Source organism: Rana temporaria, chromosome 4 (genome assembly GCF_905171775.1).
Source record: "Rana temporaria chromosome 4, aRanTem1.1, whole genome shotgun sequence".
In the NCBI taxonomy this organism is placed as follows: Eukaryota; Metazoa; Chordata; class Amphibia; order Anura; family Ranidae; genus Rana; species Rana temporaria.
In genome coordinates, this window is record NC_053492.1 from 199,518,974 (window position 1) to 199,537,895 (window position 18,922).

Here is an 18,922-nt window from a genome sequence, read left to right on the forward strand (position 1 = left end):
AAAAATTAGAAATTTTTTTTTTTTGAGTATGGTCACTTAAAATTTTTCACCGGCATGTGTATCACAAGCGGGAAAAACGTGACTTCAAGCGAAAAAAAAACACATGGGTTCCGGAGTTATACACGTGCGGTGGGCTATATAAGACCACCGCACTTAGGCTCAGGTCACAGTTGACCCCATAACGGCTTGATAAGTCCCCTTCCCTACCACCCCTGTCACAGCACCTGTTATGTGGTTTGTCACCCTTGAATCAAGGGGAGACTTAATGAATATTTATTTATGGTATTCGTTCGAGTTCTATGACTGAGCGAAATATTAAAAGATATTTTTAAAGTTTTGAAAGTTTTATTCATTAATGATTTGAATAAAGATAAAGGTTAAACAAGAATAATAAATACAATGGCCCGGATTCAGAAAGGACTTACGCCGACGTATCTTCTGATACGCCGCGTAAGTCCACGGATGCGCCATCGTATCTATGCGCCTTATTCAGCAAACAAGGTAAGCCTGAATTTTGGCTTCATACGACCAACGTAAGTCTCCTACGCGTCGTATGTTGGGCGCATATTTACGCTGGCCTCAAAGGGCGCTTCCATTGATTTACGCGTCGAATATGTAAATAAAAATATGACCTAGATACGCCGATTCACGAACGTACTTACGCCCGTCGCAGTAGTCTATGTCGTTTACGTAAGGCGTACAGTTATTCCACCTAAAGCAGGGGTAAGTCATGTTAGGGTATGGACCAGGGAACAGCCGTCGTGTTTTACGTCGTTTACATAAGTCGTACGTGAATGGGGCTGGGCGTAGGTTACGTTCACGTCGTAGGCATTGAGCCGTCGTATCTTAGGGAGTATATGCGATGTGATTGTGCGCATGCGCTCGCATGCGCCGTTCGTTCGGCCCTTCATTTACATGGGGTCACGCTTCATTATAATAGATCACGCCCACTACCTTCCTACTTTGAATTAGGTGGGCTTACGCCGGCCAATTTACGTTATGCCGGCGCAAGTTTGGGAGCAAGTGCTTTGTGAATACTGCTCTTGCCTCTCAGAGTTACGTCGGCTTAGCGTATATGAGATGCGCTAAGTCGGCTTAGCGTATATGAGATGCGATACGCCGGCACAAAGATGCGCCGCTGTATGTGAATCCGGGCCCATGTTTATATACCAATGAAAGGTGCCGTGGACATTTTTATCACCAATAAAAAATAAAAATAAATAATAAAGAAATGTTTTATTGCATAATATTTATGGTGTGTATTTGTACAGCCTACATTTCCATGTACAACACAACAAATGGGTAAGAATGCAGTTATAAGGATTCTCTAGGGAACACCAACAAGGTGTTCTGGTCATCTGAATCATGAATCAATATTTATGCATCCATACATGAGAGATATCATAGAAAGTGTTTTATTATATCTGCAAAACATGAAAAAATGCAACAATGTTTATCCTGCCAGAAACTCAGTGAGCATGTAATTTCCTGTGCACTCTTTCAATGCTGCACTGAAATCTCACATAGTTCTCTTCTCTGCATGTGAGAACACTCCCCCCTATGTTGGAGATGAGGAGGGGGGGTTTGTAATCAAATTAGGACGTCCTAGGGTGAAAACGTTGCTCCCTCTTAGATATAGAACAGCAAGGATAAAAGAGTTTTATTGCAGGATGACTAGGTTAAAATAAAGGAAGAAAGCCCAAAATAAGAAAATGAATGGAGCCACCGCATGCAAGGATTGTAATTATTGTTATTGACGCAGTAAAGAAAGGAACTTCCTCACCTGTAAACGCGGCTCGATCTATGACAATCCACTCCACTTGGAAATTTTTCTGTGTATCCAAATCCGTTTCTTGCTTTAGCAGCAGGTTTATCTCTTTGGCATTGTAAGTTAATGAGCTACAGCAGAGACAAATGTGTTACAGGAAAGCAACAATTAAGTCTAGAAACACATAAATCACTGAGGGTGTTTGTTGTTTTTAAATATCTGTAGTTTTTTTTTAGTATTGATGTATACAGTATATCCTGGGTTTGCTGAATTTAGCCATAGACTTCTATTATATCCTGCAGGTTTGGTGCACTTTAACCACTTCAATACCGGGCTTTTATACACAACTCATTACCGGGCCTATTCTGGCACTTCTCTCCTACATGTAAAAATCATCATTCTTTTGCTAGAAAATTACGCAGAACCCCCAAATATTATATATGTTTTTTTAGCAGACACCCTAGGGAATAAAACGACGGTCATTGCAACGTTTTATCTTGCACGGTATTCGCGCAATAATTTTTAAAACGCCCTTTTTTGGGAAAAAAATTGCTTCATGAATTAAAAAAATAACAAAACAGTAAAGTTAGCCCAATTTTTTTGTATAATGTGAAAGATTATGTTACACCGAGTAAATAGATACCCAACATGTCACGCTTTAAAATTGCGCATACTCATGGAATGGCGCCAAACTTCGGTACTTAAAAATCTCCATAGGCAACGCTTTCATTTTTTTTTACAGGTTACCAGTTTAGATTTACAGAGGAGATCTAGTTCTAGATTTGTTGCTGGCACTCTAACGCACGCGGCGATACCTCACATATGTGGTTTAAACGGCGTTCACATATGTCGGCGGGACTTACGTGTGCGTTCGCTACTGCGCGCGAGCTACCGGGGACAGGGGCGTTTTAATTTTATTTTTTATTCTTTTATTTATTTTTTTACTTATTTTTTTCTTTTTTTACACTTCTTTTCTATTTTTTTTTTTTTTTTTTACTTTTATTCCTATTACAAGGAATGTAAACATCCATTGTAATAGGAAATGTGTGTGACAAGTCCTCTTTATGGAGAGATACGGGGTCAATAAGACCCTGCATCTCTCCTCCAGGCTGGAAACCATGAGATCGGTGAAAAAAAATTCACCGATCTCACGAATACTGTTGCTTACTAGCCGCAATCGCGGCTTTGTTTACTTACGGGGACCCGGGCGTGACGTCATCACATCGCGCCCGGGTCCTCCGACGGTCATAGAGATGACTGGTGACCATCTGGTCACCAGTCCTCTCTATGCTTCCTGCGAGCGCCGGACGATTCTTTCTCCGGGCCCCCGATGGCACGGGAGAGCCCGGAGAAGCACCGGATGGCAGCGGGAGGGGGGGATGTCCCCTCCCGCCGCCTGTAAGAACGATCAAGCGGCGAAACCGCCGCTATGATCGTTCTTATGTTGCGCAGAATCGCCGGCAGAACAAAAGGATATCTGGATGATGCCTCTAGCTGCAGGCATCATTCAGATATCCACCCGCAAAGCCCAGGACGTCATTTGACGTCCACCCAGGATGGGAGATCCAATCTGTGGACGTCAAATGACAATGGGCGGGTATTGAAGTGGTTAATGGAGTTTTGTGCACCACACCTGCAGGATATAATAGAAGTCTATGGCAAAGCACAGCTAACGCAGGAAAGTTGTAGATGCACTGCGCTGCACCGGCGGTGCAGGTAAACCACAGCACATCAGCGTGAACCAGCCTTTTAAGGGGCTCAGAACAGTAAGGGTTCAATTACATTTGCAGTTTGGGGGGTGGTAAAACCCCACAGTTAAGACCTGTTTTCATCACCCCAACTGCACCTCCTTGTGCAGTACAGCAAACAAGGGGTTAAAGCAGGCAGTGTTGTGTTGCTTTCTCACCACCTGCTTTAACCCCTTGGACCCCACAGATGCATGCAGTTTTGGGGCACTTGCAGAGTGGCCCCATTTACTTTAATAGGTCACGATTGGCAGGTGGTAGCACCCACCAAAAGCAACAGGGGGCCCAATTCCTGCTTCCTCAACAGCTAAAGGGGGTAGGGATTGGGGGCAGTGAAACCGTGACTCAACCGCAAGGTTTTACCAGCCCCAAACTTTACGCGTGAATGATCCCTAAGGGTGCCGCTGCCAAATGCAACTGAGGGCTCATTCTCAAGTGCAGCAGGCACTGCTGCTCCTCTGAAAAGTGATCCGAGTGTGTTTGACAGGTGGTGGTGGTGGTGACCCATGATTACCGTGAAATGCACGCAATTGAGACATGGTAGTACGGCAATTAGAGGTATAAAGCGGAGGTCCGCCTAAAAATATATATATTAAAAGCCAGCAGCTACAAATACTGCAGCTGCTGACTTTTAATATATGGACACTTACCTGTCCAGGGAGCTTGCGATGTCGGCAGCCGATGCCGATCAGTTGCTCGGCTGCAGCCATCCTCGGTGAGGGAATCAGGAAGTGAAGCCTTGCACCTTCACTGCCTGGTTCCCTACTGCGCATGCACGAGTCGCGCTGCACGTCCTCACTGGTCCCTGCTGTCTTCTGAGGCCTGTGTGTCTCCCAAAAGACAACGGGGGAGGACAGTGTAGGTGCAGGAAGTGGCGTAGGTCACCACGATCACAGCAGTGATCTATGCCAGAAAGTGGGAGCAAATACCTGTATTACACAGGTATCTGCTCCCTCCTCCCCCCTGAAAGGTGCCAAATGTGACACCAAAGGGAGGGAGGATTCCATAAAGTGGAAGTTCAATTTTTGGGTGGAACTCCACTTTAAATCATGTGTAAAGGAGGTGACACTGTGGCCGGTGATCTTTGACTTCTCCCATGTTGTTCAGGTTGATCTCCACCTCTTTAAGGTTGCCTACCCCTGCAGTATACAGTAGGTATATCACATACAGGTATGTGCTGTTAGTATAGTCAAAGATGTACTGGGGACACTCATATCTTCTCCATGTTTCCCATTTGAAAGGCCTGCAAAATGATTGTGCTTTACTGTATTTTTCTATGCAATTCTTTCATTCTTGCTGGTATAACCACTTCCCACCCGCCATATAGAAAAATGACAGCCCCAAAGTGGTTCCGTTATCCTGACTGGGCGTCATATGATATCCAGCAGGATAAGCATGGCGATCGGTGGTATGGTGTGTCAGTCTGACACACCGCATCTCTGATCTAGGTAAAGACCCTCTGACGTGATTGGCTGTGTTCAATCACAGCTTATCACAGTATAAACAGGAAAAGCCGTGTATCGGCTTTTCCTCTACTTATGCTGACAGATGCGAGTAGAGGAGAGCTGCTTTCCTGACAGGGGAGGTCTGCACCGATTGATTATCAGTGCAGCCTCCCCTAGGATGTCCACCCATGGCCACCAGAAATGCCCACTTATGGTCACAACTGAGATGTAAGCCCAGGAGCCACTGGGGCCTACTGATCCAGGGATGATCCTGTGTCGCCTTGCTTAATTGAAGGGACCGAGCAATTGAGGACTCAATTGGAGGATGTATCTGGATCAAAATCTGCCTCACAGTGCTGCCGGAACAGCTCAAAGATCCTGGCACTGAGAGTCGTGTTCTTTTTCTTCAGAAGTTAACCCAGTGAGGGGTTGTACAAGTCTGTGGCAGAGACTATTGAGCGAACCCCAAGTTCACCAAGTCTGTGGCAGAGACTATCTTTTGATCGAGCTTAGCACCGGCTGCTAGGACAGTGAGAGTGGATCTATCCGGTGGTTGCAAAGTCCATCGCGGAGACAGTTGTTCCTCTGGACCTAGGAGAATGTCCATGATCTGCAAGTAAGATACCAGAGTCCTCCCCATCCCTCTATTGGAAAGTTTTATTCAATAAAACCCTTGAAAGAGACGGTGCAGACATTTCTTCTGGATAACTCTTCAAGGAAAACCACTGAGACAAGCACAAGGAACAGTAAGGTAACGGCATGCCCAAATCTAAACCAGCAGCTCCTACAGGGGTAGTGCTACATTATATATAGATTATATAGATATGAAATGGTATAAAATCATAGGAACAATGAACACAGAGCTTTAAGAGCATATTAAATAAAGGTATTGGCCAGTGCATCCCAATGGGAAATACATTTAAAAGAGCCAACAAAAGTCCTGGGTGGCTTAACTTCAACAAAAAAAAATGCATATAAAAGAAAAGGAGAAGGCCTTCAAAATATACAAGGCTAAGGGGTCATAATTTTCACTACAACTTTACAAAGAATGCAAGAAGAAATGTAGGGTGCAATCAGGGCAGCCAAGATAGAACATGAAAGGCACATGGCTGAGGAGAGTAAAAAAAAAAGTATATACATAGTAAGAGAGGGAGGTCAGAACATTGGCCCCATAAAGAATGATGAAAGAAATCTGGTTACAAAAGATGGAAAGTTGGTGAAGGTTTTAAAAGTATTCTTCTCTTCAGTCTTCACAGGGGAAACAGGGGGATTTAGTAACCAAGACTGCAAGGTTTATCCTCATGACACATTACAGGAAACACCCTCATGGCTAACAGAGAATAGAATTAGAAATAAACTTGAAAAACTTAAAGCGGAGGTCCACCAAGCATTCATTTTTTTTTCACCATTCATGCACTTTCATAGTTACAATATTACACTCACTTTTTAGCTTTAATAACTCCCCCGATGTCCGGTTTGTTATAAAATAAAATTATAATAATTGATGATGACCCGCTCAAGACCATAATGTTTCTGGACTGCAGCTAGCTCCAGCGCATACGCGATTAAGGGCAGTGAAGTCGCGTATGCGCGGTAAAGCCCCGTCGGCAGCTGTCTGGATGACGAAGCCACACAAGAAGTGACACGGTCGAGCGTCTGCATGGGTCCAGACTTTTTTTTACTACACCAAGCTAAATCCTGGAAATGCTGACACTTGGCTCCCAGGAGACAGTGCGCCGCCAGGGAAAAGGGATAGAAACGCCTACTCCCGCGGGGGTGACAAGCAGGATGTGCCACAAAAAATACCGACATCAAGGTAAATACAGCACCAAATTTTTTATTTTATTTTTTTCTTGCCACATCTGTGCAATGCACTAATGGGGTCAAGCTTAAGTGAGTAATTTGTGTGGACCTCCGCTTTAACATTAATAAGTCACCGGGACCAGATGGCTTACACTGAGGGTTCGTAAGGAACTCAGTCAAGTGATTGCCAGACCATTGTTTAATTTTTATGAACCCTCTACTGACTGGAATGGAACCAGCTGATTGGAGGATAGCCAATATAGCATCAAAATTTTAAAAAGGACCAAGATATATCCCTGGGAACTATAGACCAGTTACCCTAACCTCAATAGTTTGCAAGCTCTTCAAGGGGATGATAAGGAAGTATATACAACATTTTAATAATGAAAGTTATCATTAGAAGTAATCAGCATGAATTCATGAAGAATTGTTCTTGCCAAACCAATCTATTAACCTTCTATGAGAAGGTGAGCTGCCATCTAGATAAAGGAAGGCCTGTAGACATGATTTATCTGGATTTTGCAAAGGCATTAGATACAGTTCCCCATAAACAATTACAGTACAAACTAAGGTCTGTCAGCATGGACCAAAGGATGTGTACATGGATTGAAAACTGGCTACGGGGGTGAGTCCAGAGGGTGGTGATAAATGGGGAGTACTCAGAATGGTCTGGTGTGGAAATGGGGTGGGCAACTACATGACATATGAGGTTTAATGTTGAAAAATGTAAAATAATGCATTTGGGTGCCAAAAATATGAATGCAATTTACTCGCTAGGGGGAGAACCTCTGGGGGAATCTAGGATGGAAAAGGACGCGGGGGGTCCTAGTAGATGACAGGCTCAGCAATGGCATGAAATGCCAAGCTGCTGCAGCAAGCAAAGCCAACCGAATATTGGCATGCATTAAAAAGGGGATTAATTTCAGAGATAAAATGATAATTCTCCCACTCTAGAAGACCCTGGTCCAGCCGCACCTGGAGTATGCCATCCAGTTCTGGGCACCAGCCCTCAGGAGGTATCTGCTGGAACTGAAAAGGGTTCAGAGAAGGGCAACAAAGCTAACAAAGGGACTGAAGGATCTCAGCTATGAGGAAAGACTGCAAACACCAAACTTATTCTCTCTGGAGAAGAGATGCTTGAGAGGGGATATGTTTTCAATGTTCAAATACTGTACTGGTGACCCCACAATAGGGATAAAACTTTTCTGCACAAGGGAATTTAAAAAGACACGCCGCCTTTCACTAAAATTAGAAGAGAAGCGGTTTTACCTTAATCTGCGTAGAGGATTCTTTACTGTGAGAGCAGTAAAAATGTGGAATTCTCTTCCACAAGCAGTGGTTTCAGTGGGGAGCATCGATGACTTAAAAAAAACTATTAGATAGGCACCTAAATGACTACCACAGGGATATACATTGTATTATTAATATAAATGCACACATAGGTTGGACTTGTGTCTTTTTTCAACCTCACCAACTATGTAACTATGAAATTTTGAAATGGATGCTTTGATGAAGGCTTCTTAGTCGAAACGCATCAGCGTATAGCCTGTACCCGTGTACCCATGTAACCAATAAAGAACTTTTATTCAGGAGCATCCGAGTTGCCAGCCCTTTTTGATTAAAGTATCGTATTTATGGAGCCTGAACGTCCTGGCTAGAGCACTGGATGACAGTTCGTGGACTTCTATAATCTCAGTGGAGCTGGGGTAACATTTTGCTTCTCATTTAAAATAGAGTTCTACTTTACTTTTAAAAAAAAATTGTAGAGTTCACCTTGCTTTCAGTTCCAAGCCTGAACCTACCGGGTACAGCTATTGCTCTGATATAGTATGCCAGTAATCATACCTAAACCCAAAAAGCCCAATCCCAATAGAGATCAGTCTGCTCCTCTACAATCATTCCCTATAACAGTGGTCTCCAAACTGCAGCCCAGGGGCCAGATGTCGCCCTTTGTGTGCCTTTATCTTGCCCTTGAGGCACTATTCCATCCACTGACACCAATTATGGTATTATTATCTCACAGTACAGGGAAGTCTTTACAGTATAATAACCACAGCGGAAGTAAAGATTCAGGAACTGAAGCACAACAATCTCACCAATAGAGTTCTGAGTGATATAATAAACTGTTAGGTAGCTTAGCTCTGCAGAACCTCAAAAATAAACATCAGTTCTAGGCAAAGTGACTTTTTAAAGCTGCTCTTACTCACATGTATAAGTAGATAAAAAAAAGAAGCTTTATAACCCCTGCATATTTTCTTTGAACTATAATAAATAGAACCCCCAAGATAACTGGCTATAACAGAACAAATATAATCACCTGAATTTCAGAGAGCAGTTCTGCCAATCAAACGGGAAGAAGTTGACATTGATGGAGCACGGTGTTTGGAATATGGCAGGAGGTAGCCAGTAGATGTAGCCATTGCTATATATGAGAACGTTGCTGTAATAGGCCACTTCAAAGTTACCGTTGTTGCTAAAATGAAAATAAATATTGTTGGTGTTCGACCTTTGATAACTGTGAAACTTTGCATAAACATTTCAGTAACTAAACTGATGTTAGATTTGAATATAAAATGTCAGACACTTGTTATGCATGTAAGTGGTATCGCATTTGTCAAAATGTATTCCTTAATGTGCTCAGATGGAATGTGCTGGTGACATACACAAAGAAAATGGAGCATCTTGAAACAATGTTATTTAAGCAATGATAAATAGAGTTCCTGGGAAAAGAGGACCTAGGAAACAAAAGCAACACAGAGCGGCAGAAAGGGTGGAAGAGAGGCTATGCAGGAAAGGCTTGCATGAAAAGCCAAGTCTTCAGTAATCGGCAGAAGACCAGGATAGTAGGGGCCTCCTGGAGCTCAACAGGGAGGCTATTCCATAATACAGCACTCTGATGGGAGAAGGCCCGACCACTACGCCGGATCTTCTTGGGCACCGAGGTGTAGAGGAGATGTCTGCGGGTAGATTTGAGTGATCCAACAAGAGTTTTTTTATGAAAATGAGAGCAGAGAAAGCTTGGGGCCAGGCCTCTCATAATCTTTTTTTTTTTCAAATATTTTATTGAAATTTTAAGAATTAAATACATAACAATATACATAAATCATATAATTCATATAATATGTAGATTACACAAAATACTTCTCAAAAGGAGAATTCGAATGTTGTATAGATACATACCATGTCATATCAAGATTACATAAGGAGTGTTGGGAGAGAGTGAAATATAATAATTTCATGGTGAGGAATTTTTAAACGAATGAAACTCAGTGGAATTTTTAAAGTGTAACCAACAAGCCCACTTGTCATAAAAGGATTTAGGCGAATCTCTGGATTGAGAAATTAATTCTTCCATTTCGGCTATGTGTTCAATTTTATTAAACCAGTCTGAGATGGTAGGAGGTGAAGATTGTGTCCATCTAATAGGTATACAAAGCTTAGTAGCATTGATAAGGTGAAACAATAATGATTTCTTATAAATGTAATGAGGGAATGAGGAATGGTGTAGCAGATATTGGGCAGCAGTCTCATAATCTTAAACATGATACATCCTGCCTTAAATAAGGTGCGACAGTGGACAGGAGTGATATGATCCCTCAACGGGACATCTATGAGTAACCTCACCGCAACATTTTAAATAAGTTGAAACATCTTTGGCAATCCCAGATAAAGAGAGTTGCAGCAAGGGCGGACTGACCATTCGGTCAGTCGGGCACTGCCCGAGGGCCCCGTGGTGGGAGGGCCCGGGCTGGCTCAGTCTGCCCATGGAGGTGCCTGCAGCAGCGTCAGCTTCTACACAATAAAAAAAACCCAGAGAAAGCAGTGCCTTGGATACCTCTAGCTAGGTTGATGTAGCTGCGCTGTTGTATGAGAGGCTCGTCAGGTGTGAGCTGGAGATGGATGGCTCATCAGAGCGGTGAGCCGTGCGGGGATTTACAGTGACAGGCGCTCCGGCCACCTCTCCCCCTGTGGAATTCAGCTGAGGGGGCGGGCCGTAAGTCACTGCCGCGGAGGACTGTCTGTGAAGGAGCTGCTGGTCTCGGAGGCAGAGTGAATTGCACAGACACAAACATGGCATCCACACGGACCTGCCTGTGCAGAAACAGGTCAGTGTCATAATGAAAGCACTGTCTGTGTCTCATCTGTATTATAAAGAGCCATGCTGATTGTTACTTTACCTTCTTTCCCTGTGTTGTGTCTGTGCTTATTTACCAGGTCAGGTGCTATTCACTAGTGCACATGATGAGCCATCCATCCTGGCCAGCTCATCCCTCCTGAGCCTCTCATACAATGGCCACATCATCCTAGCTAGCAGGATTTAATGGTTCAAGGCACTGCTTTCTCGGGGGTACAGACTCGTTTTTTTTTTTTTTATTGTGTATGATAAGCTGCCACTGCTGCGGGCACCTCCAGGGGCGGACTGAGCCGGCCCGGGCCCTCCCACCACGGCGCCTTAAGGCAGTGCCCAACTGACCGAATGGTCAGTCCGCCCCTGCACACTGATATCTGGTACACTGAATGCCACTCAGTGTATAGATATCAGTGTTATATATAGGGAATAGCACTTAGACCTGATTTACATTGAAGCAATATACCATGTGATTTGACATGTCAAATCGCATGGCAATGGCACTACCCGAATCGGTGCGATGCCCCATTTGTGGCACCGCACCGATTCCCAAAAGTAGATTCTGTATGACTTTTGGCGACTTCTTGGTGCAATTTCCATAGACATCTGTGTATGGAACCCGCACAGACGTCTCTGAAATCACCCGCCAAATTCACACTGACATGCGGGTATGAAATCGTGCGAGTTTAGCTGAACTGTCTCACACAATTTCATTCCCGCTGTCTGTGTGAACCTGGACTAAGGCCTGATTCACATCTATGGCATTTTTTGTGCTTTTTGCATTTTGTAGATTTGCACAACAGTCCATTTAACATGGTTTCCTATGGAACACGTTCTGTAGTGCAAATCTGCAAAATGCAAAAAGCACTAAAAATGCATAGGTGTGAATCCAGCCTAAGTGAGTGTTGTTCCCTATATATACTGTATTCCTTACGTTGGTGGTTCAGTGAGAATAATGTCCCTTACATTGGTGATCAGTGAGAAGAATGCCCCTTACATTGGTGATAAGTGGGAAGAATGCTCCTTACATTGGTGATCAGTGGGAAGAATGTCCCTTACATTGGTGATCAGTGAGAAGAATGTTCCTTACATTGGTGATAAGTGGGAAGAATGCCCCTTACATTGGTGATCAGTGGGAAGAATGTCCCTTACATTGGTGATCAGTGAGAAGAATGTTCCTTACATTGGTGATCAGTGAGAAGAATGTTCCTTACATTGGTGATCAGTGGGAAGAATGTCCCTTACATTGGTGATCAGTGGGAAGAATGTTCCTTACATTGGTGATCAGTGGGAAGAATGTTCCTTACATTGGTGATCAGTGAGAAGAATGTTCCTTACATTGATGATCAGTGAGAAGAATGTCCCTTACATTGGTGATGAGTGAGAAGAATGTTCCTTACATTGGTGATCAGTGGGAAGAATGTTCCTTACATTGGTGATCAGTGGGAAGAATGTCCCTACATTGGTGATCAGTGGGAAGAATGTTCCTTACATTGGTGATCAGTGGGAAGAATGTCCCTTACATTGGTGATCAGTGGGAAGAATATCCCTTACATTGGTGATCAGTGGGAAGAATGTTCCTTACATTGGTGATCAGTGAGAAGAATGCCCCTTACATTGGTGATCAGTGGGAAGAATGTTCCTTACATTGGTGGTCAGTGAAAATGATTTAAAGTAAATACAATTATTTCAAAAAAATGTAAAACATACCCATAATCCCTTCACACACTCTATATAAAAAGGGTTATGTAGGATGAGCATATGTATGTAAACAATATTGGTTACATGTAAAGTATCCACCAGAACATCAGAGTGAGAGCAATTCTAGGGCCATAATTCATAGTTAAAGGGGTTGTATGGGTTCAGTTTTTTTTTTTTTTTTTTTAATAACAAACATGTTATACTTACCTCCGCTGTGCAGTTTGTTTTGCACAAAGTGGCCCCGATCGTCATCTTCTGGGGTCCCATGGAGGCTCTCGTGGTTCCTCCCCGCAAGAGCTAACCCCCTCTGGGAAGCTCTCTCCCGAATGGGTTACCTTGCAGGCGCACTCCTGTGTGATACACTTGGCGGCCATACCCGATAAGTGTATGACTCAGCCCCACCCCCTGGCGTGCAACAACATTAATTTGATTGACAGCAGTGAGAGCCAATGGCTGTGCTGCTATCAATCTAACCAATGAAGAGCCGATTGGAAAGCTATGCGGGAATATTGTGCTAATTTATGAAAACCTTAATTTCAAAAATGTACCATTGTTGCACTTTAATGTACATTTTATTTTTCTTTAATTCCTATAATAAACATTTATTTGGAACATAGCATCCAGAAATTCTTTGAACGCATGCAATATGGGCAGTGCAATAGGTAGGATTTGTGTGGATGCAGCTTGAACGTGGGCAGGGACACATGGGCAGAGACACAGGGGGCCCCATGATCTCCTTTTGCCCGGGGGCCCCATGAGCTGTCAGTCCGCCCCTGAGTTGCAGTAGTCTACGCAGCTACCCATCGTGGCAGAGATGACAGTTTTTCTTTCCGATATATGCAGATATTTAAACAGCCCCCTCAGGAGTTTTAGCTGCCACTGACATGCACTGACAACATTTTTTACCAGAGGAGCCAGGGTTAAACCTAAATCTAGGACGAATCCCAGATCACGGACCTGGGGGGCCACCTCCGGAGCTGGACCAAATTAGGAAGGCCAAATTGGGATATCTGGGGGGGGGGGGGGGGGGTGGCCAGATCGCTGAAGATAAATCACCTCAGTTTTTCCCCCATTAAGTTTTAGGAAGTAGGCAACTAATTTGTAGTACGGTAGACCATATTCAAGTCTCATTGCTGGGTGAATGGATGCATGCGCAGCTGCGACCCTCCCCCAGACAACGTTGCATTTTTAATGTAGTTTTAATGTTGTAATTTTTGCTATTGTTCATTATATAATATACCGGTAGTGCTTTTCTATAAACATATCATTTTTTTTTCAACCGTGGTGTTCTGCAGATGTGACCTTGATAGTATTCCTTTTTCCTTCTCTTTTTACTCATCTTTAAACTGATAAAAACCTGGGATATTTAGCATGTATGGCAACAGAAGTACCGCATAGTTTTTTTCATTTTGAACTGAAATAAAATAGTAATTTTAAAAAGGTAACAATATTTATTGGCGCTGACCACTCTTACTTGTTTTCTAGGATAAGATTTGGCTGCCACACCATGTCAGGAGGAACTCTAAGTAAATTGATGTCATAGAATTCACTCTGATTCCATGTCAATCTATTGTCATACCATCCCTGTTGAAAGAACACAGTCATTATCATCCAACATATGACATAACATAGAAAAACAAGAATACAACATAAAATATATCAATGTAAACATGGGAGTGTGTGTACAGTGGTACTCATTTACCTGGTGTCCAAGTACAATTACATAGGTTTATGTTCATCTCATGGGCTACTCATTAATTGTTCAATATGAATTGAACCAAAAGGTATATAAATTCATCTTCTATAAGTAATTATTTAAGGACAATATAAAAACCACAAACACAATTAGATAAACCCCCTAGTACTGTATATAAAGTATACCTTACTTGCTAGCAAAGCTAGCAGAATATTAGCATGCATAAAAAAGGGAATTTACTCCAGAGATAAAACAATAATCCTACCACTTTATAAAACTCTGGCTCAGCCACATCTGGAATATTCCCTCCAGTTTTGGTCAACAATCCTCGCAAGGGAGGTGTGGGAACTGGAGTCCAGAGAAGGGCAAAAAAGTTAGTAAAGGGACTGGAGGACCTCAGTTATGAGGATCGACTACAAGAACTAAACTTATTCTCTCCGGAGAAGAGACGCTTAAGAGTAGATCTGAAAGCAATATACAAATATCTCAATGGCGATTATGGCATAGGGAATAAACTATTCAGTCTCATGGAGTGTAAGAAGACATGGGGCCACTCAATAAAACTAGAGAAGCGGTTTTACCTTAAACTACGTAGTTTTTTTTTTCACTGTCAGGGCAGTAAAGATGTGGAATTCACTTCCACAATCAGTGGTGTCAGCAAAAAGTATTGATAGTTTTAAAAAACTCTTGGACGCGTATGTTAGTGAGCACAGTATACAGGAATATGGTAAATGATTATGAACACATACACCCACACAAATTGAACTGGATGGACTGGTGTTTTTATTCAACCTTACCAACTATGTAACTTACCTGATCAACCCAGACATTTGTGGTGAGGGTTTCATCTGCTTCTTTCTGCAAAAAAAATATTTTGTTATATACTTAAGTATAATGCTTGAGTAACTGATGTAAAATGCTGACACTTTACCACAAAAATACTTTTGCATTTAAAGTAGGGATCTCAAACTGGTGGCCCTCCAGCTGTTGCGAAACTACAAGTCCCATAAGGCATTGCAAGGCTGACAGTTACATGCATGACTCTCACAGGCAGAGGCATGATGGGACTTTTAGTTTTGCAAGAGCTGGAGGGCCGCCAGTTTGAGACCCCTGATTTAAAGCATATCTGTTTATCCATCTATCTCTGCTGGAGTGGATATATAAACGTAGACTGGTTTGCTGATGTCCTTCCATGACAAAAGAAGAACCCACATTTTTCTCTGAAATAACTTAAATCTTACCAAAGTAAGTGTCATTCATCAATGTTGATTCTATATTTATATATAAAAAAAAATAACATTTTGCTTTTTGATTTAGCAGAATATTTTTAATGATAAAACAAATGAAAATGGAATGGACAAAAACGATGAGACTCTTTACATAATATTTTGTGTAAACCCTTAACCACTTGCCTACTAGGCACTTTTACTTCCATCATGACCAGGCACATTTTCAGCTTTCGGTGCTATTGCGCTTTGAATGACAATTGCCCGGTCATGCAACACTGTACCCATATGACATTTTTATCATTTTTTGAGACAGAGAGAGCTTTCTTTTGAAGGTATTTAATCACCACTGGGTTTTTATTTTTTGCTAAACAATAAAAGACCAAACATTTCTTTCTTTAGGTATTCAAATTTTACAAATAAGTAATTTTTTTATTTACTGATGTGTGCTTATGAGGCTCCACTGACAGGCACTGATAGGTGGGACTGACGAGGCTGCACTGATGGTGTGATGGAGTCGATAAAATGATTATTTTGTGTTAATGTTATTTTACTCCTAACCACTCAAATATTGCTTTCATTTCTTATATTGTTTTATTTCTTTTATTTCTTGATATATAATCATGTATGTGTGTGTGTATTACAATACTATTATTTTCCTTAAAAGAGTCATTATAGAATTAAATCTCGGCCCGGGAAGTAAAATTGAAAACAGATGTCTTTGTACTCCCTACTCGTTCCCCCTCCCATCGAAGAAGCAAAATGGCGATTGAAAGCCTGGAATGTGAAGCAGCGTGGCAAGCAGACACATCACAAGAGAGGACCATATATGGATTAGCGAATCAGTTGTACTCATATGAATGATGTCACTCTGTCTATAAAGCTGTGAGAACAATAAAGGCTCTGCCTCTTTTGCGGTTGGACACTGAAGGCAGCAGACTGTTTCTCCTCATCTGCATGCTTTCACTAATATAGATTTGAATCAGAGGCAGTTTAGGTTTTGCCCTGGAGTTGTGCCAGGGGATATCTATTTCAATGGACACTGATAATTAGTGCCCTGATTAGCAGTGTAAATGTGTGCCGTCACAGGATAGCCGGTTATTGGCTTTCCTTTCCTCACACAGTGACATCACTGAGGAAAGGAAATGCTGATAACTGGCATGTGTTTACATGGGATCAGCTGTGACTGGCCCCTTACCGTGATCTGTGATCAGCTGTGTCTGAATGCACCCTCCCAGAACTGGATGACCAGCTATAGTGCGGTCGGCAAGTGATTAAAGACAATCACTGCACATAATAAAATTCTGTGGCTCTCAGCGAGACTACCGTACCTGCCAATAGGTAGTTTGATCTATTCTTCTTGAGAAAACTGCTTCTGCTGTCTAAGATATGATGGGTGTCTTCTCCAGACTGCATGTTTAGCTCTTTCCATAGATGTTCAAACATATTTAGACTATGGCTCATAGAAGACAACTAGATTAGTCCGATGTTTTGTTCTTAGCCATTATACTTTAGCTATGTACTTTGGGTCTATATCCTGTTTGAGGACAAATGACCTGTAAGCAGTGGCGCCGGGAGTGGGGGCTGGAGCCCCGAGTTTGCCCCCATAAAGCCCTGAGTCTCGATATTCGTAAATGCATTAATAGCTCGGAAACCTTTTAAACAGAGAACAGGGAAGAAAATCCTGCATGGCCGAGTGACGTACACAAAGTCCCGCCTCCTGGACCCAGCTTCTATGCTGGATGTCACACTGGATCAATGCCAGGACCGCGGGACATGTGACGTCCATCCTAGGCGCTGCCAGGTCCAGGAGGAGGCGGGAATGACACTGCGGCTGTGCCGGGCACTGGGAGATCCCCGCTCTGTAACCGGAAGGGCGGCTCTTCTATCCTCGCTCTGGCTGCCTGGTACCTGCAGGGCTGTCTGAGTGGTGGTGAATGGGATGGGTGCACTCGCACACTACAGGTAAGGCTGAGCAGCAACAATCTGGAATCAAATTTCAAAAGTGTGCAGGGATATTAAAATCCTGTTTTAGTGATTGAATGACGGTTATTAAACAACAACTGAAATTTGTAATTAATCATATTGTTCCTTAGATAATTACTACTAAACATGTAAAGAAAAGCCTGAACTATATTATACTGATATAACCATTTTAAACATTTACTGCCTGTGACAAATATATATGGATGTGTCAGGCGATCAGAGGTCACCTGAAGTCTGACGTTTGCTGATGTGCCATCAGGTAGGCCAGTGTACGCGTCAGTTAAAGGGGTTGTAAACCTTCCTGTTTCATAAAGTAAAACAGTGCAGCGCAATAATAAAATATGTAAAACAAATCAATGATCGGAATAAATGTCCATATATTAGATCAGGAAGAAGTCCATAGGTGCATGTGAAAAAGGCACAAATCAAACTGCAGTGTAGACGTTTTGACAGGTGACAGAAAATCCCTCCACCACATACAGATTGGCCTATCACCTCATCTACTCGACCAATAAAAGGTCACAAAGCAATGAACCCAGCCTTGGGATATGATATGGAAATCCTGCTCCTATGCTGAACTCCAAAAGACCGGTGAACAGCAGTAAACCCACACTGAGGGTATAGAGTGATATCCTGCACTATAGCTGAACTCCACCACACATGTAAAACAAGGGAAGGGATCTAGTGCTCTCAGTATAAAATGTTATTGATCATAGAAAGGCAAGAGAAACTACTCACAATCAATGGCACTCTCGTGTGAGTGGCAACAGCAGAGCGTGTAGTGGTTTCTAACCAAAGCAATGGCCACGGGTGACGTCAGACGTGACTTCTTCCCGCGTTACGTGCGTGGGCGGGACTTTTTCAGCGCGGGCTTGGATGACACATCGACGGTCCTCAGTTAGCTTGATATATACCGTCAACCTTCCTGTTTCACCTTAATGCATCCTATGCATTAAGGTGAAAAAACATGCGCTCTGGATCTCGGCTTTTCATTGGATAGATGGATAGCATTGATAGCAAACATTGGCTCCCGCTGCGGTCAATCAAATGACGCAGGCACCAGTGTCTATGGACGCAAATGCTGGCCTCAGGAGCGCGTCCGCAAGGTAATCCCCTTTGGAAAGCGCTTCCCAGAGGGGGTTAATCTGATGCCAAGGGACCCCAGAAAACGAGGTTTGGAGCCACTCTGTGCAAAACGAGCTGCACAGTGGAGGTAAGTATGACATATTTGTTAATTTTTTTTAACCTTTACAATCACTTTAAGTCAGTGTAGGCATCAGGGAGGTCAGTATCAGGTGTCAGATAGGTATGTGTGGTATGTGTATCAGGTAGGTGTCAGGTAGGTCAAGCAAGTGAGCCTACCACCCCCGCCTCCCCCCCTCCATGTCGGCTTTACCCCTGCCTGCAACAATCTTCTGACACA

At 42.8% G+C, this 18,922-nt stretch overlaps 1 protein-coding gene across 1 annotated transcript in view; it reads right to left on the bottom strand.

Moving 5' to 3' along the window:
* CHRND (cholinergic receptor nicotinic delta subunit) overlaps nt 1–18,922 on the bottom strand; it is a 54,417-nt gene that overhangs the window by 21,354 nt on the left and 14,141 nt on the right. The window contains exons 3-6 of the mRNA XM_040349680.1: nt 15,101–15,145; nt 14,066–14,175; nt 9,079–9,234; nt 1,784–1,899 (exon numbers count right to left, since the gene is read on the bottom strand). Coding sequence (XP_040205614.1) covers nt 1,784–1,899; nt 9,079–9,234; nt 14,066–14,175; nt 15,101–15,145 — 427 coding nt within the window. The remainder of the gene's footprint in view (nt 1–1,783; nt 1,900–9,078; nt 9,235–14,065; nt 14,176–15,100; nt 15,146–18,922) is intronic.